The 22,466-nt window shown below is 41.9% G+C and overlaps 1 protein-coding gene across 1 annotated transcript in view; it reads left to right on the plus strand.

The window, feature by feature from the left end:
• The window catches only part of ANO2 (anoctamin 2), a 303,704-nt gene that overhangs the window by 13,950 nt on the left and 267,288 nt on the right, over positions 1–22,466 (plus strand). Inside the window, exon 3 of the mRNA XM_044422266.1 lies at positions 4,646–4,818. Within this exon, the coding sequence (XP_044278201.1) occupies positions 4,646–4,818 (173 nt within the window). The remainder of the gene's footprint in view (positions 1–4,645; positions 4,819–22,466) is intronic.

Consider the following 22,466-nt stretch of genomic DNA (forward strand, 5'->3'; position numbering starts at 1 on the left):
GAGCTAGAATTTTTCATCTAATCCTCATCAGCAGAAGCGACTGCTCCTTTTGGCTTCTGAGGAAAGCGGATTTTAACTTAAGACACCAGCTTTACCCTGGATTTTCCTTTATATTATCTCCTGCTGTTCTCTTGCTTTTGGCAGTCTATGAATTTTAAGGAAAGATGCCAGCATCTCAGCTAAGATATCTCCTGAACAATTTTTCTTCCTTGTTTAGTTGGTGATTACTGAAACAGAAGAACTGGCTAATTTGCTTTGGCCTGTGGTTTATTTATTTATTTATTGCATTTTCTATACTGCGCCACAGTCAAAGCTCCCTGGATAGTTTAGGCTAGGATGGAAATAGTTGTATCCTGCCAGTTCTATTCACCAATGACAAACTAGCGTGGGACCAGAAACAGATTGCAGCTAGCCAACACAGCCAGATCCTCTTAGTTTTGGGGAAAACTCCAGATTTAAGCCCTAACTGCAGTATGGAAGTTGGAACACACGGTAAGATCATACTTTTCTTTGTTGTTAATTGCTGGCTAAGAAGCTGGCTCATGCTGGGGAAGGAACAGAAGTGCCTTTAAAGTGAACTTCCTTAAAGTTTTCCTTATTTTTTCCATAAGCAGTTGCTCTGTAGAATATCTTCTTGCATCTAGTGTGTTCATATGGAAAATATGTATATAAATAGATAGCTTAATCTGCATGGGAAAGCAAGCAAAGCTACCAAATCAGAGACAGTGTCTGTTATTATTTCAGCATATTTTTCCTGTATCTGTTGATTCTGAGAATATGTACACAGACTGCTGTCCTGTTCAGAGTTGAGGTGCTTAAGCCCATATATCATGGAATAGAGAAGAGACAAAAGTGGTGTGTGTATGAAATAACTGAGAGTGCTTTGGCACAAAAAGTTTTTAGCAGTCTATCCAAAAGACAATAATGAAAGGACTCATCAATACCTCTGAGAGACAGCATTTCACTCCTTGGTCACTGCTACAGGGAAGACTGGATCTGCATCCTAGCTAGCCAGACCTCCAATGGTAACTGAATGCAAAGCAAGACCTCTGAAAGTTCATACAGTGGGTGGGGCATCTCAAGTGAGAGATGGATATTTTTCAAGAAGCCTAGTCCTAAACTGCTCCATGCTTCTTGTCCCCTTCTAGCTGAAGATTTAGGTGCAAAGCTGGTTCACTGGGGGAAGCTGGTCTTGCTACAATTTCATAATGAAGAAAGGAAGAGACACTTTATCATGGTTATTCTCCAGAGTTCTGTTATTATTTACAGGTGTCACATTCATTTGAGAGCTGTAAATGTTAGTATGGAACTGCTGAATTTGAATTGATAGCCACTTGGTTAAACAAACCCTGGTAGTATCACAATATTGTCAACACCTCAGGACCTGTTTGCAATTCATTCAGATTCCAAATGCATAATGAGATTTATTATATATTGAATCTATTTATATATCAAAAGATCTCTTGAGCTGTTGAAGAGATTATAAATAGATTATATAAATAATCTATTTATATATCAAAACATCCCATAGCTGAGTATGTTGTTGTTAGTCGCGAAGTCATGCCCGACCCACCGCGACCCCATGGACGACATTCCTCCAGGCCTACCTGTTTCCACCATCCCCCAGAGTCCACTTAAGCTCACACCAACTGCTTCAGTGACTCCATCTAGCCACCTCATTCTCTGCCGTCCCCTTCTTCTTTTGCCATCTATTGTTCCCAGCATTAGTTTCTTCTCCAGGGAGTCCTTCCTTCTCACTAGGTGGCCAAAGTATTTGAGTTTCATCTTCAGTATCTGGCCTTCTAAAGAGCATTCAGGGTTGATTTCTTCTAGGACTGACTGGTTTGATCACCTTGCGGTCCAGGGGACTCACAGGAGTCTCCTCCAGCACCACAGTTTAAAGGCCTCAATTCTTCAGTGCTCAGCCTTCCTTAGGGTCCAGCTTTCATAGCCATACATTGCAACTGGGAAAATCATCGCCTTGACTCTACGCACTTTTGTTGGCAGCATGATGTCTCTGCTTTTTAGTATGTTGTCTAGATTTGACATAGCTTTCCTCCCCAGGAGCAAGGGTCTTTTAATTTCTTGGCTGGAGTCCCGATCTGCTGTGATCTTGGAGCCCAGGAAAATGAAATCTGTCACTGCTTCCATTTCTTCCCCATCTATTTGCCAGGAAGTGAGAGGACCGGATGCCATGATCTTAGTTTTCTTAATGTTAAGTTTCAAGCCAGCTTTTGCACTCTCCTCCTTCACCCGCATCAAGAGGCTCTTTAGTTCCTCTTCACTTTCTGCCATGAGAGTGGTATCATCTGCATATCTGAGGTTGTTGATATTTCTCCCAGCAATCTTAATTCCAGCTGGTGATTCATCTAGGCCCACCTTTCTCATGATATGCTCTGCATATAAGTTAAATAGGCAGGGCGACAGTATACAGCCTTGCCAAAGTCCTTTCTCAATTTTGAACCAATCAGTGGTTCCGTGTCCAGTTCTCACTGTTGCTTCTTGACCCGCATGTAGGTTTCTCAAGAGACAAATAAGATGGTCTGGTACTCCCATCCCTTTAAGAACTTGCCACAATTTGTTGTGATCCACACAATCAAAGGTTTTAGCATAGTCAATGAAGCAGAAGTAGATGTTTTTCTGGAACTCCCTAACTTTCTCCATGATCCAGAGTATGTTGGCAGTTTGCTCTCTAGTTCCTCTCCCTCTTTGAAATCCTGCCTGTACTTCTGGTAGTTCTCAGTCCACATGCTGCTGGAGCCTAGCTTGTAGGATTTTGAGCATAATTTTGCTCGCATGTGAAATGAGTGCAATGGTGCAGTAGTTTGAACATTCTTTGGCATTGCCCTTCTTTGGGATCAGAATGTAAACTGACCTTTTCCAATCCTGTGTGCACTGTTCAATTTTCCAAATTTTCTGGCATATTGAGTGTAGCACTTTTACTGCATTGTCTTTTAAGATTTTGAATAGCTCAGCTGGAATACTGTCACCTCCATTAGCTTTGTTGTTGCTCAGACTTCCTAAGGTCCATTTGACTTCACATTCCAGGATGTCTGGCTCGAGGTCAGTGACCACCCCATCATGGTTATCAGGGACATTATGCTCTTTCTTGTATAGTTCTTCTGTGTAATCTTGCCACCTCTTCTTAATCTCTTCTGCCTCTGTTATATCCCTGACAGCATACAATAACTTTTAAAGCACAATAAAAACAAATAAAATTAACAGCAATTCAAAAAAGAACAGAAAATCAATGATTAAGTCAGAAGAGTGGGAAGGAGAAGGAGAAGCCGCCACTAGTTGGAAGAGATAAAACTTGTATAAAGCCCAGTAAGTAGAAAAATCTCCACTTCTCTGTGGGTAGGTAACTCCATAACCTTGGAACAACTTGCAGTTTATGATTTTAGCCATAGCCCTACTTCTGCCTGTAACTATCCTTACCTGACATGCCGTAGGTACATGGAGCAGGGCTCAATTATACAATGATACAAGGAAAGTTAACATCTGAAATCATAATGAATCCAGGAAAACAAGTTAATAACTTGTTTGTAGAAGTTTGCTGTTCGAAGGCTGTTAAAGCAAAACAAGCAACCTAATAATAAAATCAATGTGCACACAGTTCTTGCGATTTGAACACAGTTGCACTATAGACTGATATTTTTATGGCACTTAGACCTGTTACACATGCATGTCAGTCATTATGTCTAATTGCCTTCTTTCCAACTTCCAGTTCCATTCCTTTCAATTCAATTCCTTCCAACATTCCTGGCATGTTAGCATAGGATAGGACTATTTTCCCTAACACATTTATTTTCTATGTACAGGGTTCTATTGTGGTTTTAAATATGAGAGAATATTCAAACTTTTGATCTGTCACTGCGGTCAGCGAAAACAGACACAAGAGAGTTGCTCCATCACAAAGTGGTTCTATTCCAATCTGTTCACCACCAAACCTCTGCAATGGTTTGTGCAAAAAGGACTAGCACCAGCATGGCTGGACCTATGTGTGCATATCCACAAAGACATCCAATATAGTGAGGACCTGGCTTTATAACTCAACCTCTGTCTGCTTTATTGGACAACACAATATCCAGAAGGGGACCCACGTGGTGCCAGGATGTTTATGTGCCATGCTCAAAAACTTCCTTGTGGCATCAGAGGCTTTTTAATCTTTCATGCTGCTAACACAATGCCTTCTGGTCTCATCTTATAAAATGAGATGGAATGGTGTATGGCATCATATATACTTGCATATGAAAATAAAGAAACATGGAGGGCCAAGCAAGATAGCCACATTTGTTTATCCATGGGCCTGCCCCACACATATAAACCAGGAGTACAGTGAGGGAGAAGGTAAGGTGAGCTAGCATTCAAAACCTATTTCATGTATACAATTTGTTAGGAAAATAAGATGCCTCACAGCTCTTTTGATGTGAATAGGGCTGATCTGAAAAATGTGGCTGTCCCAGTACATCTTGTTTGGCTCAAATGAAAAACAATAGACCAAACTTTCATATCAGCTCAGTGACCCTTTTCAATGGGGCCAATTCATACATGAATCTTTGAATGAAGTATCAAATACATACTGAGTTATTTAACTAAGTTATACATTATAGAATACTGATTATTCTGTATCTTTGTTCTTCAGATATGCCTCTAACTCCGTCACATCCTACCCACAACAGAAAAGGCATCAGGATCTCAGCTTCAAAAGACAGCAAAAAGCATCCTATAGTTCCTCAAAAACAGCATTCTGATTATTTTGATAGAATCAATGGGTCATTTAAATCAGCTGGCAACAGAAAGACTCACAATAATTCTGTAAGTATAACAACTGGGTTGATCACTGGTTCACTTAAATTTATCTTCATAAATAGCACCTCTGAAAGACATGTCTTCTTAATCATACATCAGCAGCCAATTCAGGTAAGCCATCTCTGGTCAGACGTAGCACAGATTTTCCTCCACCTGCACTCTAGTCATCTCCCCTCCTCCTTCATTGCCTTCAGCTCTGGGGTGTGCCAAGGAGCAGGGTGGGCTCTGCATCAGGGAAGAGGATGCCTGAGTGCAACTGTGTGAACAGTCTTGGGCATCTCCACATTCCACAGAGTAATCTGAACATTGACAGGAGAGCCAGCCATATCAGCTAGAAATTCCCTCAGAACCCTCTGAAAACCATCAGTCTCTGGGGCGTGCACCATTTTAATAGGTCCCCCACCTTTGCAGAGGGGAAAAGAGACTGAAAGCCTAAACCTCAAAAGGTAGTAGTCTGACCATGGCAAGGGGGTTGATGTTAATCACCCCACATTCAGACCATCTACCTGTCCAGTTGAAAAAACCAGGTCCAGGTGTGGCCTTTTATATGTGTAAGGCAAATGACATGCTGAGACAGCTCCATGACTGTAATGGCAGCTATGAAGTCCTAACATGCCCTGGATAAAGCAGCCTTGGCATGGAGATTGAGAGCCCCCAGAACACTGGAGATCCTCAACACCAGATCTGAGACCACCTCAATCAGCTCAGGCAGGGTGTCTGATGGGCAGCAGTGTGGGTAGTACACCAGCAGAATCCCTAATTTGTCTCGAGTGCCCAACACAAGGTACACACACTTTAAACATGAACTTGGTAGGCATGTCATGAGTGGAGCTGGCAGGAGCTGGGAGTCAGACTAAAATGGCTCAGGAGGCCCCTTCTGACTTGCTCTGTTTCTGTTTCAAAGACTAGCCTTTTACTGAACAGGAAGCCTAGAGAGGAAGATAATTTCCCTGTATATCATGGCCACCCCCACTCCCAGTGTCATGAGCCAGGCGCCCCTTCCCAACAAAGGCAATCACTCCAGCAATTGCTTAAAAGAGTCTTTATTTCAAATGGCTACAAACTATTACAACACCGATAGTACACTCACTCCTTGTCATGGTGAAGGGGCGTGCGTATCTCAATGAAGCTATGAGCTATGCTGTGCAGAGCCACTCAAGATGCACAGGTCATAGCAGAGAGCTCTGACAAAACATGATCCACTGGAGAAGGAAATGGCAACCCACTCCAGCATCTTTGCCATGAACACCCCATAGACAGTACCAAAAGGCAAAAAGATATGACACAGGAAGATGAGCCCCTCAGGTTGGAAGGTGTCTAATATGCTACTGGGGAAGAGCGGAGGGCTAGTACTAGTAGCGCCAGAAAGAATGAAGTGACTGGGTCAAAGCCGAAAGGACATTCAGTTGCAGATGTATCTGGTGGTGAAAGGAGAGTCCAATGCTGTAAAGATCTATATACCATAGGAACCTGGAATGTAAGAATCATGAATCAAGACAAGCTGGATGTGGTCAAACAAGAGTTCACAAGACTGAACATAGACATCTTAGGAATCAGTGAACTAAAATGGACAGGAATGGGTGAATTTAATTCAGATGACCAGCAGGTATACTACTGTGGGCAAGAATCCCTCAGAAGAAATGGAGTAGCCTTCACAGTCAATAAAAGAGTAGGAAAAGCAGTACTGGGATACGATCTCCAAAATGACAGAATGATCTCAGTTCGAATCCAAGGCAAACCATTCAACATCACAGTAGTCCAAGTCTATGACCCAACCACCAGGGCTGAAGAGGCTGAGGTTGACCAGTTCTATGAAGGCCTACAACACCTTCTAGAATTAACACCAAAACATGTTGTCCTTATCATCATGGGGGATTGGAATGTTAAAGTAGGAAGCCAAAAGATAAGTAGAATTACAGGCAAGTTTGGCCTTGGAGTACAAAATGAAGCAGGGCACAGGCTGGTAGAATTTTCGCAATAGAACAGACTGGTCATAGAAAACACTCTTTTCCAACAACCCAAGAGACAACTCTACCCAGGGACATCACCAGACGGTCCCAGAAATCAGATTGATTATGTGCTCTGCACCCCAAGATGGAGAAGCTCTATACAGTCAGTAAAAACTAGACCAGGAGCTGACTGTGGCTCAGATTATGAGCTTCTTGTTGCAAAATTCAGGCTTAAATTGAAGAAAGTAGGGAACAGCACTAGGCCACTCAGGTATGACCTAAATCATATCCCTGATGAATATACAGTAGAGGTGACAAATAGATTTAAGGAATTAGATCTGATAGACAAGAGTGCCTGAAGAACTATGGACGGAGGTTCACAAATTTGTCCAAGAGGTAGCAACTAAAACCATCCCAAAGAAAAAGAAATGCAAGAAAGCAAAATGGCTGACTGAGGAAGCTTTACAAATAGCTGAGGAAAGAAGGGAAGCAAAAGGCATGGGAGAAAGAGATACACCCCACTGAATGCAGAATTCCAGAGAATAGCTAGAAGAGATAAGAATGCCTTCTTCAATGAACAGTACAAAGAAATAGAAGAAAACAATAGAATAGGGAGGACCAGAGATCTCTTCAAGAACATTGGAGATATGAAGGGAACATTTCATGCAAAGATGGGCATGATAAAGGACCAAAATGGCAGGGACCTAACAGAGGCGGAAGAGATTAAGAAGAGGTGGCAGGATTACACAGAAGAACTATACAAGAAAGAGCTTAATGTCCCTGATAACCACGATGGGGTGGTCACTGACCTCGAGTCTGGAATGTGAAGCCTTAGGAAGTCTGAGAAACAACAAAGCTAGTGGAGGTGACAGTATTCCAGTATTCAGGGGCACTGAAGTGGCAGTGTGCCACGCAAACCTTGAGGTGAGGGAGGTCTGTTGCCTGCCGGGCACACGCTTCCAGCATGTGAAGGATAGAGTGGAGCTTCTTGTTCACTCTGGGGGTCACCAGCTGCTTCTGGTAATCCACGTGGGTGCAAATAACATAGCCAGGCAGGGTGTGGGTGGGATCATCAGTAACTTGGAGACCTTGGGGAAGAAACTCAGGGACCTTAAGGCCTAAGTGTCCTTCTCATCTATCTTACCAGTCTGGGGTTTTGGGCCAGGCAGGGATAGGAAGGTCGCCAAGGTGAATGACTATCTTAGGGTGTGGCAAGGGATGGGTTGCACCTCATGAGGATGGGGAAAAGGTCTTTGGAGATGCTCTAGTGAGCTTTGTCCGGAAGACTTTAAACTGAGCCCAGGGGGTGGGGTGTTCAGGCCCCCCAGAAACTTGTCAGCAGAGGTGGACCTCTCAGCTTATATGCTATAGAAGAGGATACAAAGATGTTTCTTTAGGTTTTTTTTTAAAAGAGGCTTAGTATAAGTCAGTTATGAATGTTCAGTTGGCTAACATAGTAAGTAAGGGAGAGCTATTGAAGTAACTGAAGGTCATTTGTCTTTAGCAGAGCTAGCTGAGGTGGAATTATTGTTTAAGGTGGAATTATCTCCAATTATTGATGTGCACACATCCATTGTGAAAACCTTGGAAAGTCATTTTGATGTAATCACATATATGAATGCACATGGTACAATACCTCTCAGAAAACCCATGGTAAAATGTACCCCACTTTCTTTTTCAGTGTAATGGATTCATGACTTTGGCACTAATAATTCTTGATCAAATGAACTTATTGTAAGAAAAGTTGCTCAGTCTGTCGAGTAAACAGCAGAGGTGCTTCTGAGAAATAATCACATGTGGTAAGAAAAATGAGGTGGAGGTGACTTTCCTCTGCTGTGAACATCACAAAATTTCCACAAGAGCAGCTTTCTGTGGTCTTTTAGGACAGGTTCATACATCAACCAAAATTCCTTCTTCTATATAATGATTAAAGAAGCAGTAATTCTACCACCTTTCTGTATGATCACATGGAGGCTCAGCATTTCTATGACCACTTCTAAGCATCTCTTTATTACCAAAAATTGTGCTAGTCATTGTGAAAAAAATAGCCACAGTGTTTTGTATCATGCCCTGACCATTATGGAGAACAGATGCAAAGAGCACAGTCGGGGAATAACTGAAGGAATGTTTAGCAGTTGTGACTTTTCTGACCCTTACATGACAAGCTACACCTGCTGAGAACCTGTCACTTCTAATTAGATGTATAACAGGACGTTTTTGCAAACTCAAGAATCCAGAATATCTTTATTGTTATATAAAACTGGGTAAAACAGATATTTAAGCCAAAGTACTGGATTTCATAGAAGTTGAACGGGATCTTAGAGATTATGTAATCCAGCACTCTACTCAATGCAGGCTTTGCTACAGTATCTCTGACAGTTGGTCATCCAGGTGTTCCTTAAATACCTTCAGCAAAGGACAACCCAAGGCAATCTGTTCCATTGCACAACAGCTCTCACTACTGGGACTTTTCTCTCCTAAATTAAGCTGAAATCTGCTTCTCTGCAAGTTCCAACCCTTGGTTCTAGTCCTGCCCTTGGGTACAACAGACAAATCTGCTGTGACTGCTACATGAACACTGGTGTTATTTATCCATTTAATATTCTCTTCTCCAGTCTAAGCTTACCTCTTTCAACTATTCCTCATAACACTTGGATTTCTAACCTCCCACCATCCTGTTTGCTTTTCTTTTGCACTCCACCTTGTCAATGTCCCTTTTAAAATGGGTGTGCTCAGAGACACAATGCTCTGACAGTCAGCCTGACTGTTGCAGAGCAGAGTGTAAATATTGTTTCCTGTGATCTGGACACTATAATTCTCTTAAAACAGCCCAAGATTTCAGTAATTTTCTTAGTTGATGCATTGCAATATTCAATGTTGACTCATATTCAGTTTGCAATCCACTGAGACACCTGGGTCCTTTTCAAATGTAATGCTGCCAAGCCAGCTCTTCCTCATCCTAAACTGTCATTTTTAAAAACCAAAATACAAGAATTCACACATATCCCAGATGAATCTTATCTTATGAGATTCAGCCCAGTGTTCTGAGATCTTTTAGAAACTTGATCCTGTTCTTCCATGGTTTTGACTATCCCTCCACCAAGAAATATTATACAGCATGGGGATAGCCCTGCAGTACTTCACTCAAGACCCCAAGATCTTGTTCCACCATCAATTAGTACTGGTTGAGAACAGTTGCTCAACTGATCATGGATCTACTTATCTGAAGTTTTGTACTACCTACAGTTTAACATCTTGTTAATAATGATTTCCTCGGAAACATTCTGAAAGGTTTTGCTTAAAACAGGGGTGTACAACCTTTTGACTTCTCTGGAACACATTGAAAGAAGAAGAAATGTCTTGGGCCACACATTAAATACACAAACACTAACGAAATCTGATTACCAAAAAAGGGTCTGTGCATAATTATTCACCACCACAGTTAAGCAAAAAAGTCATCACATAATAATCCTAATTATGTGGCACCCTGTTCAGAGTCTTTTAAAATCATCCTGCAGCTCCCAAGTTTCTGATCGCTAATATAGAAAATGAACATATAACTAGTGGGATATTTGACATTGTATTTGAGAAACTAATGCATCAATATGTGGTTTGATGGAAGCAGTTGCAATTCTCAGGCGTTCTTAAGATGCTCATCAGATATTTTGGTTCTAATTTTACCCTTAGTGGGCTTCATTCTTGAAAATAGTTCCTCACAAATGTAGGTGCTGCCAAAAAGTGATGTCATGAATAAGGCATGATTGTGAAGTGAGGGATATTTGTCTCTGGGAAGATAGGACGTATAAAAGACCAGCAAAGAGACATGATCAAATTTTTCTTTAAGTTGCAGATTGCTGCTCTATGTATTCCATTTGAAAACTGATTCATTTAAATGAGCAGTGAAATCTAATAAAATGCTAAATCTGTAAGCCAGTTTTCATTGTCAAGTTCTGGCACAATTTTTGTTTGTGATACCATAAGTGACTTGATAACATGTCAACATAAAATCATAAATTTTTTTCAACATTTGGCTTCGACTAAGCCATCTGACTTCCGCAAAGTAAATGATGTCGCCATAGTCAGCATCAACACTTTTAAGGAATTCCTGGAATTGGCAATGATTCAATTGTTTTGCAGTTAGGAAATTCACAGTCTTGATGACAATTTGCTTGACATTATCCATTTTTAAAGCTTTTGAGCATAAATTTTCTTGATGTACTATGCAATGATACTTTATCAAATGTGAGTTTTGGGCTGCAATTGCATCATCTTCTATTAATTTTATAAGTCCCTCTCTTTTACTTGCCATTTCCAGAGCACCATCAGTAGCTATACCAGATAAGTTGACAATGGACAAAGAAAATTGTTTTAACGTATTTTTTACTGCTTCATATAAATCTCTTGATTTAATTGTGTCTTTAATGGCACAAAGAAGCCATTTCTTTGTGACATTATATTAATCATCAATAAAAATGGCAAATTGTGTAGTGTTTATAGCATCAGTGTTGTCATCCATCACCAAAACATAAAATTTAAAATACTCTCCAACTTCTTTCAACAGATTTTCCAATTTCTTCAATTCGCCTGGCTATAGACTGGTGAGAAAAACTGATTTTAGAAATATCCCTCTTTTTTCAGGGTAATTATATCTGCCACACTAGCCATACATTGCTTAATAAACTCACCAACAATAAATGGTTTTGATTTTTTTGCTGTTAAATATGCTACCACATAACTAGCTTTTACAATAGAATCCGAGTTGTAACTTTTAAAAACAAAATTGTTGAGAAGACAATTTTTTTCAGTTCCTCTATTTTGTCCTTAATACACAATGAATTTCACAGCATGTTTTTGCATATAATGCTTTTTCAAATTATACTTTTTGAAAACTTGCACAAATTCCCTACAAATTAAGCAGAGTGTCTTACTATTTGCCTTGACAAACAAATGGTCATCTGTCCACTCTTCATTCAACAATCTTCCTTCATCCATATTTTTCTTTCTTGGGGTTCTGTTTTCTTTTGAACCATTGTAGAAGCCATGCTGGAATAAAAAAATTAAAACAGATAAGGGACTACATTAACTTTTATTATGAAAATTAAATGACAAGAGAATTGAAAGCAAGGTTGGGGCCCTTCCACATCTCGGCTGCCAATGCAGCGAGGCAGAGAGCTGATTGTAAACCATGGCAGGCAATGTGTGAGGTGCCACTGAGGTGTAGAAATACCTTTAATACTCAAATAAGAATGCTTGCCTGTCTTCTAAATAACATAGAATGACTATTGTTTGCATTACTGCATTACAGTTACCAAGTCACCACAAACACATGCAATGTCTGATGGTGTCAGTTCATAGAAACATAGCAAGTCTGAAGGGATCTTCCAGGACATCTAGTCTGACCCCTGCCTCCAGCCGGCTCCGCTCACAACATGCCCACCATGTGCATGTCTAGCCTGTCCTTGAACACCCTCACCGATGGGGCGTCAACCACCTCCCATGGAAACCCATTCCATACCCTCAGGGTCCTAACTGTCAGGAAGTGCTTCCTGGCATCTAAATTGATCCTTGGTTCCCCAGGCTTCATTCCATTGGAGCGTGTCCTGCCCGCCTTTGCACAGGAGAACATGTCTCTACCCACATCCATGTGACACCCCCTCACATACCTGTATGTTGCCAATAGATCCCTTCTGAGTCTCCTCTTCTCCTGGAGAAAAAGACCCAGTTCCCTCAGTCTCGCCTCATACGGCACCATCTGCAGACCGGCCACCAACCTTGTGGCCCTACGCTGCACTGACTCTAACCTGGCTATATCCTTCCTGTAACGAGGGGCCCAAAACTGAACATAATACTCCTGTTGCGGGTGTACCAGAGTCGTATAGAGTGGTAGTAATATCTCTTTTGATCTAGAAGCTATGCTTCTGGCTATTCAACCAAGGATAGCATTTGGCCTCATTTTTTTTAATAAGTTTTATTTGAGAAATTATAATCCTAAAAAACAAAAAGAAAACTACAAACAACATTCATCATCAAAATCATTGAGCCCGCTGGGTCAGCCCCCACACCCTTCTTTTTCCATTTATGATAACTTAAAAACATATTTAAATCTATGCGAAGTCCCATTTCTCTAGCCAATAATAAAGAGTCCCAAGTTTGATAGAAGTCAGTATCTTCCTTCTCCTTCAATGATAAAGTCAATCTATCCATTTCTGCACAGTTCAGGATCTTTTTTAGAATCAGTTCATCGGTGGATAGTTCTTCACTTTTCCAGTGATGAGCAAATGCAACCCTCGCCGCAGTGATTACATGTAAAATCAAATACATTTCTTGTTTACTAATGTCCTCTGGTATAATGCCTAATAAAAAAAACTTCAGGTTTAAAAGCTAAAGGTTTTTGTAACATTTCCTCAAGCCATTTATGTATTTTAATCCAATACTTTTTCACATTATCGCAAGTCTACCACATATGATAAAAAGTACCCAATTTATGTTTACATTTCCAACATCCATTTGACATATTTGGAAGCATCTTAGCTAATCTATTTGCTGACAGATTACATCTATAAAACATTTTGTACTAGTATTATATCCAAAAGTTTGTGCCCACATTATCATAGTTTCCTTAACCTGTTCGTCTTCCACTTTCCTATCAAGTAAGAAGTCATATAATCTTTTAATCATTTTCCCATCTGATTTAAGTATCACTAGATCAAACACTATTAAGTCGTTATAAAAACCCCATGCTTTACAATCTTTTGCATGTCTTGATTGTATCTGCACCTTATGCCACCAAGCGATATCAGCTCCCTGTTCTTGTGTTTCTTGATTCAATTTCAGTCCTCCATTCTTATCCAAAATGTCGTCATATCTTATAATCCCTTCAAAATTCAATGCATTTGGATACACAAAAGCTTCCATGGGTGAAAGCCATCTTGGTAATTTATTATACAGTTTTATCTTTAACTTTTCCCACACTGACATTAATGATTTCCTAATATAATGACTTAAAAAAGAACCATGTGACTTAGCTTTCTCATACCACATATAAGTGTTCCAGCCCATTTGCAAATCATGCCCTTCAAGATACAAAATTCTCTTATTTCTTAAAGTTATCCATTCTTTTAGCCATGTTAAAACAGAAGCTTGATAATACAACATCCAATCAGGGAAACCAAAACTCCTGTTCTCTTTAGCTTCCTGAAGTATTTTTAATTTAATCCTTGGTTTCTTCTTTCTCCATATAAATATTGAAATTTGAAAATTTCAATCATCAAAAAAAATTTATCAATTTTTATGGGAATCATTTGAAAAAAAAAACAGCAGCTTTGGTATTATATTCATTTTAACAAGTGCTATTCTTCCCATCAAAGACAATTGCAAATTAGCCCATTTTTCCAAATCACTCTTAATATCCTTCAATAGTTTATCATAATTGTCTTCTTTCAGAGTAGTACACTTAGCTGTAAGGTAAATTCCCAAATACTTAACCTTTTTGACAATCTGCAAATCTACTTGTTCCTGCAGGGTTTTTCTCTGGTCTTGTGTAAAATTTTTTACTAACAGTTTCATCTTTTCTCTATTTATTTTCATCCCAGTAACCTCGCCATATTCCTCAATCTTTTGTAGGAGTTTAGGCATTGTTGCAAAGGGTTCCTCCGTTATGAAAACCAGATCATCTGTAAATGCTTGAAATTTATAGCTTTCATCTCTAATTCTGGTATCTTTATTGTCTGCATCATTCCTGATATTTCTATTCAACACTTCTAAAATCAGTATAAACAACAGAGGTGATAACGGGCATACTTTTCTTGTATCCTTTTCTTTTCTTCTTTATAACCTTTGTAAATTCTCCATTAATTATAATCCTAGCCAACTGCTTTTGATAAATGGTTGATATCGCATTAATAAACTTTTCACCAAACTCCATTTGGGCCATCTGTTGCTTCATAAGTTGCCAGTTGACATTATCAAAGGCTTTCTGTGCATCCATAAATAATAAAGCCATTGGTTTTTCCGTATGTATCTCATAATACTCTAGGATATCCAAGATAGTGGGATTTGGCCTCTTAACCACCACATCACACTGCTGACTCATGTTTAGCCTGCAGTCAACCAGTACCCCAAGGTCACTTTCACAAGTGCTGCTCTCCAGCCACTTGTCCCCTAACCTGTACTTATGACACCTATTCCTATGCCCCAAGTGCAAGACCTTGCACTTATCCACATTGAATGCCATCCTGTTGTCTCCTGTCCACTTCCATAGTCTGTCCAATTCTTTTTTGCATCTGGAGTACCTGCTCCTCAGTTGTGGCCACTGCTCCCGTTTTATTATTGTCTGCAAATTTGATCAGCAGTCTATTTACTCCTTCTTCCATGTCATTGATGAAAAGGTTAAACAGGATCGGCCCCGGGACAGAGCCCTGGGGGACCCCACTTGTCACTGGCCGGCATCCAGATGATTCCCCACTAATGATTACCCTCTGCTTTCGGTCAGTCAACCATGCCCTAATCCATTGGACAGTGCACTGGTCTATCCCAAAACTCCTCAATTTCTCAACCAGGATATTGTGGGGCACTTTGTCAAAGGCCTTGCTGAAATCCAGGTAAACCACATTCACTGCATCCCCTCCATCTAGCCACCTCGAAACCTTGTCATAGAATTCCACAAGGTTTATTGTAGAAGCCGTGCTGTGTAGCCACTAGCCTCCCTTCCCTATCTAGCATCACTAGATCTCGCTCTATTATGAGTCTGTCCTTCATTTTTCCTACAATGGACGAAAGGCTAACTGGTCTGTAATTCTCCATGTCCCTTCTACTACCCTTTTTGAAAATTGGGACCACTGACACCACCCTGCAGTCCTCCGGAACTTCAGCTGTTCTCCACAAGGCCTCAAAAATGGAGGCCAGCATGCATGAGAGAATCCCTGCCAACTCTCAGGTGAAACCCGTCAGGGCCTGCCACCTTCATAATGTCCAATGCCCTGAGGAGCCCCTCGACTTCTAGGGGGGTGACTCTAATCTGTGCCCCTAAGTCCCTGGCTTCATCTAATCTCTCATGCGGATCTCCCCCATCCTGCTTTGGTTAGAACACCGAGGCAAAATAGTCATTTACCATCTGTGCCTATTCCCTCGCATCAGTCACTGGATCCCCTTCCTCCATATTTAGTGATCCTACTACCTGTGTCTCCTTCCTCTTGCCATTTACATGCTGATAGAAGCCTTTTTTGTTGCTCTTGATACTCTTCGCAAGTTTCAGCTCGTAATCAGCCTTAGCTTTGTGAAGAATCCTTCTACAATGGGCCTCCTCCTCCCGGTATACCCTTTTGTCTATTTGCCCCAGTAACCATTTCCTACGGTGGTTCCTCTTGCATCTAATTCCTCAGCATCTCCTTTTGCATCCATGGCAGCACTCTCCTTCGCCTCCATGCCTAACTAGAGGCATCGTCAAGGCTTGCGCCTCCAGAACCACTCTTTTGAGTGCCATCCACCCCTCCTCAATTTCCTTGCCTTCCAGTAACCTATCCTGGGAGACTTTCCATATTATGGCCTTCAGTTGACCCTCTTGAAGTCCCAGCTTCTAGTGCTCATCATGCTGCATGTCCCCATTCCCCTGATCTCAAAGCAAAGGATTGAGTGATCACTCCCCAAATCTGTATTTCATCTATCATCGCCTCCATGTTTGTCAAGACCAAGTCAAGGATGCCCCCCACCCCCTTGTCGCCTCTTGAACCCTCTGTGTTAAAAACCCTCCTTCAATAGTGCCTAGGAAGCAACATGACCTCACTGTCACCATTGAGTTCATCTCCCAACTAATGTCTGGGAGATTGGAATCTCCCATAATTACTGTATCCGTCCCCTGAGATATCCTTAAAATCTGATCTGTCAGGACATCATCCAGGGTCTCCAGTTGACCTGGAGGGCAATAACATACCCCTACTGTCAGGTCCCTCTCCCTATCAAAACTGCTCAGTTTCATCCAGACTGCCTCTACTAGATTCCCATCTGTGCTGAATTCTATCTAACTGCATCCCATCCCTTCCCTGACATATAAAGCTATGCCCTCACCCCTCTTTCCCTTCCTGTCCTTTCTAAACAGGTGATACCCCTCTGTGTTTACATTCCAGTGTTGTTTTACATTACACCAAGTTTCTGTGTTCCCTTGGTGGTCATACGCTCATATTCCAAGGGGAGTGTCAAGCTCTTCCTGCTTATTACCTATGCTCTTAGCATTGGTGTACATGCACCTCAACTCCTTCCCCCAGCTTCCTTTCTTTCTGCGTTTCTTCCACAAGGCCTCGAAGTCCCTGGTGATCCTTACCTCACTCAGTCTGGCTATGTCATTCATCCCCACATGGATCACCAGAAGCAGCTGGTGACCCCCCGAGAGTGAACAAGAAGCTCCACTCTATCCTTCACATGCTGGATGTGTGTGCCCAGCAGGCAACAGACCTCCCTTGCCTGAAGGTCAGGCCAGCACACCACTGTCTCAGTGCCCCTCAGCATGGAGTCCCCGATGATGCTTACCTGCCACTGTCTCTTCCTTATGTTGGTAGGTGGCCATGCCCTGGCCCTTGCCTTTACTACAGCAGCCTCCTTGCCACATGTGGTCCCAGGCTGGGGGTCCTGCTCATCAGTCCTAACTTCCCCAAGTGAGAGAACCTGTTTCCCAGCTCCAACTTGTCACCAGGAGAAGGAGGAGGCCATGTTGGTCTCCTCCTCCTGAGGGTGACACACCTCCATGTCTCCCAGCTGTTCATCCCATGGCCCCTCCCTCAAATCTCTGTCTGGAGGGGGACTGCTTCTGGGGGTCCTGGATAGCTCTCTCAACCCTCAGAGACCTCATCTCTTCCTCTAGGAGGGTCACCAGCTTTCCCCAAGGACAAGTTATCCCTGCGTCTCTGGAGGGAGAAGGGCAAACATGTTGCAGCTGTCACAGCAGACAGCAACACCTGTGATCCCCGCCAAGGCCATCTCCTGGCTTGACATCAGGAACCCCTCAGAGACCCTACCTGGTTCTTCCGCTTTATCTATCCTGCACTACTCCTCATTCACCCAGTTCTCCCAGACAACCCCCCCTACACACACACACACACAAGGACAAAATGAAAATTCAATTTTTAAAAAAGAGGAAAAAATAAAATAAAAAATAAAAATCTGCCCTCATGGAAGGGAGTGTCCAGGCAGCCCTGGGCTGCAGCTAAGGGACACAGACAAGGGACAATGCCCTTGTCGCATCACTGTTGGCACTGCATCCATTGGCATTGCCAATGGCTGAGAGTGGCCTTATAAGCCTCACAGGCTGCTGGCCCTGCCTCTCTGCCTCCTCCTGGCCTTTCTGGCCATGCCTCCCTTCCTCTCCACTGCTCCTGCCTCCCACTTCTCTGCCCAGCTCCTACCTTGCCTTCACCAGTCCCCCGGCCACCCTCAGCACACTCTCCCAGGCTCTGCCTCTGCTGCTCTACTGCTATGTCAAGAGGCAAGAGCCAAAAGGGCTTGCAGTGGCTGACAGCAGCCTTTTCAGCCTCATAGGCCACTGGCCCCACCCCTCTGCTTCCTCCTGGCCTCTCTGGCCCTGTCTCCCTTCCTCTCCACTGCTCCTGCCCCCCACTCCTCCACCTAGCTTCTACCCTGCCTTGGCCAGTTCCTTGGCCACCCTCTGCACACTCGCCCAGCCTCTGCCTCTGCTGCTCCACTGCTCTGTCTGTGCTTGGAAGATAATGCACTGGAAGCCGCACACTGCTGTAAAAGTTTAACCACACACGTATACAAATAGTGAGAGCATACATATGTTCAGGGCTTTTTTTGTCATAGAACACACAGGAATGGAGTTCCGGCAACTTTTTTTGGCAGATTTTCCAAGTTTTAAAAGTAACTTTTTAAAATTTGATGTTTGGTCCATGTGGAGTCGAATTGCCCTGTTGAGCGTAGCAGGTTGACGGCAAAATCATTGAAATGGTGCATGTAGGCTGCTTGTGTGTTGAATCCGATGCATGCATACTTCATCCGCACTGGTTGTGATGGCACTGCTCAGCTTGTGGTGCTGCTCGGCTTGTGATTGGTCATGTGGTCGCACGCTGAGTGCTTACTGAGGGCAGCGACCATTATGTTTCATTACACAACTGACGTGTGTGGGTGTGTGTACAGTGATTGACTACGTGTGAAAGGTAAATAATTTCATGAGTTCTGGCACCATTTTTCTTACAAAAAAGCACTGCATATGTTTATTTTATATGACATTGTCTCACGATATTGTCATCTACAAAGTTCACACTCAAGAACCACACAATTGAGTTCCAAAATAATTGCAAAAAAATCCCATAATGTTTTAAGTAAGCTTGTGATTTTGTGCTGGGCCACATTCAGAGCCACCCAGGTCCACATGTGGCCCACAGACCATGGGTTGCACACCCCTGGTTTCAATCAAGAATGAAACCAAACCTTTCCCAACAACACCATATGCACAGCCACTTGTTCATTTTCATTACCCTTCTTATTCTATGAGTACCTTGATTTTCAATAGGAAAGACAGAAAATCACCAGCTATACCCTCAATTCCTTTACTTTTTTGGAGAGCCATTCAACATTTCTTCTGGCTCTATAACTGTTCTCACAAAGAACAGCAGGGCAGGAGAATACTCAAGGGGTATACTGAGTATACTATCAGTAGCCTCTGCATCACATCTTGATATATGTTTGAGGAAGGAAATGCCTCCCAAGATGACATGCCCACTGTATCATGAGCTGGTCCCTTTCCTCTGTTTATCAAACTCAGGAAGAATCCTTTGCAGTGCAATTCTTGTATTGAAACTTAACAAATTACAAAACAGCATGAACTCTAAACAGCTTTCTGCTAAATCTGAGGGAGAAGCATCTGTTCATAGAAGGATTTGAATCCAAACAGAAAACTTGCCCTTTGCCCCCCACCCCCGCTTTCAGGGAAGCTTCTGATTCCACCCTCAAGATGTCTATTGCTAGGTGAGGGCTAGTCCATGCAAATGCCAAAGCCCCTCTAACTGGGTCACACACTTCTCCCATTGCCTCCTTATCAGATTAAAGGACTCAGTTTTACATCTGCTGTGCTTCTCACCCTTAAAACCTCTCTGCCCCTTCTAAAACAGGCAGATTCGCATGCTTGGCCTGAGAAAGTTCACTTGGTAACTTTGAATCAGGAAAATTCTACTCTGCCCCTTGCTCCTCCTCTGTCTTCTGCTCAGGACATTATCTCAACGGCCTGTAATTAGCAAGAGAGAGGCCCACTCTTTATATTGTTTGCCTCTATCACTCTCAGTAGGGAGTCTCCAACCATTATCACACATCACCTTTTTCTAGGGTTGGTCTTTATATTCCTCCCATCCATGTGGGCCTGAGTGCCTTCCTCAGTGTTACGTGGAATGCAGGACAGTGTTCCATCTTCCGTGAACCAGCATCACCCTCCATAGAAAGATATTTGCTCCTTCATTTCATAAATGTGATATGATATAGCCAGGAGATCACCAGGAAATCACTAGGATTAACTGGCTGCCATACCTTCAAGGCTTCAGATGTTTTACCTTGAAAGGACTGTTCTTTAGCACCACCCAGGGGACACATGTGACTTAAGGAATGTCACAGACATGAACAGTTGTTGTCGTTCCATCATTTTGTGTTTAAATTCCTCATTTCCCTGTCAACCCAAGTGCCCTGCTTTGGCATCCCAGCTTCTGGTGGCTCAAGGTCAGCCTCCATGGGAAAAGTCTGGCATCTATTTATGCTGTATGTAAAATGTCCCCTGATTCTTTTAGTCCTATGTATCACATCTTTCACTTCTCTACCTCTTTCCTTTTGTTTTCACCCTCTTTGTTCAAAAACTCCCCCTTCTGTTACTCTTTGAGCATGGCCTCTCCTTTTGTCTTATACTCTTATAACCTTATACTCTGAAAAATAAAGTGTGTGAAAATGTGCCTCAAATCTCATCATGGAGATTAGGATTGCCTGGTTGTAATTTGAAAAGCCCACCTTTAACAGGAAGATCAGCAATGCAGCTGAAGAGGTGACTGTCACTGTCCATCCCTATTCTTTCCTAATTCCCACCACTCCTCTTTTGCAGATGATGTGAGGGTGAAACTGATGTCTATTTGTTTGAGGAGCAGGAAGAGTCATGGGCTAATTAATAATAGATACAACATTCTAATTGTTTTATTTGCAAATGTGTGAATAAGGCTGTGTATGTGACAGCATTTTTTCTTTTGATTGCCATATTTAGTTTTTGCTCTGCTCCTGTAACTTTAATAGCTGCAAAACAAGCAGAAACTTTCCCCATCACTTCATTTTCATTCCAGGAAAGAATTTATTTGTTAAACGTTAGCTTATTGCACTACTGTTTGCACCCAGCTTTTCTAAACAAAGGGATAACAAGCAACCCCTTCATTGCCTGCATTGCAATTTTAATTTGAAGAAATTGGAGAGTATAAGAAATCCAGGTTTATTCAACCAAAGGTCCAATGAGTCTACCTATGTCTCCTATAGTGGTCAGTTAGCTGGGAAGACTAATTGAAGGCAATAAGCCTCTTCTGCTGTTGTTTCTGTGCAATGAATATCACAGGCATGCTGCCATGAATATGGAAGTAGCATATAGTCATCATGAGGCCATTCTCCATGAACTTGTTCAAAGATTTTAGTGCTACTGTCAAAACATGCCTCTCTTATGAAATTTTGGGAACTGGTGGCTAATGGCATCTCCATACACCATACCATGCCTTGTGCATGCATTTTAGCACAGAATTGGACCCAATATTTTTCCTCCATTTATAGCTGCCCATACATTGAATCAGCAATAGTTTCCACTGAACTAAGTATGCTATCAGAGTGGCCAGGTATTTCAAAATCTGAGTGCAAGCAGTTGATATTGACTTTGGCCTCTGGAAAAGTTCCTGGTGAGGATATGATTCCTCCAGAGGTCTACAAGTTGAATGATTCCTGGAGGGAATTTAATACTCTAATTTTGATCAGACTATTCTCAGAAATAGATAAAGCATGTGTTGCAGACCCCTATTAGAAACAAAGTGTAATTTGTCCTAACTTTAAAAAGGGCAATCAACAGGAACCCACCAACTATTGCCCAATTAGCCTACTAGACATTTCCTCTAAGCTTCATGCCAGGCACCTTTTGAATAGTTAGAAGACTGGGAACAGGAAGCAATTTTTTTTTACCCAGAACAGGCAGGGTTTCAAAAAGGATGAAGCACAGTTGATCACTGTGCCACTTTGAAGGGCCTTATTCACAAATACATCAATGGACATCCAAAACAATTATATGTTGCTTTTATTAACCTTACCTCTGCCTTTGACTCTATTGGCAGGTCTCAATTAGAAATTAATTGAGAGACATTAGCTAGGACCAATATTGATAAGCACCTCATTAAACCAATAATTGAACTCCACATTACCGCTGGTATTACTGCTAGAGTAAGAATGGGCCCACAAGGGTCTCTGTCAGATCCTAGCTCATTGGAGAAAGGTATTAAGCAGGGATGTCTACTTGCTCTCTTTTTATTTAATTTTTATATTAATAATATTGTAGTGGCCATGAAGTCACAAAGCTCTTTCTCCCCTTTACTCAATGGACAGAATATCTCTGTCTTAATATATGCTGATGATATGGCTCTTATTTCTTATACTGAGATTGGATTTAGAAGATTACTGGTTAGATTAGCTGCTTACTGTGAAAAG

The sequence above is a fragment of the Varanus komodoensis genome, unplaced genomic scaffold (genome assembly GCF_004798865.1).
Source record: "Varanus komodoensis strain SLA01 unplaced genomic scaffold, ASM479886v1 scaffold123, whole genome shotgun sequence".
Classification (NCBI taxonomy): Eukaryota; Metazoa; Chordata; class Lepidosauria; order Squamata; family Varanidae; genus Varanus; species Varanus komodoensis.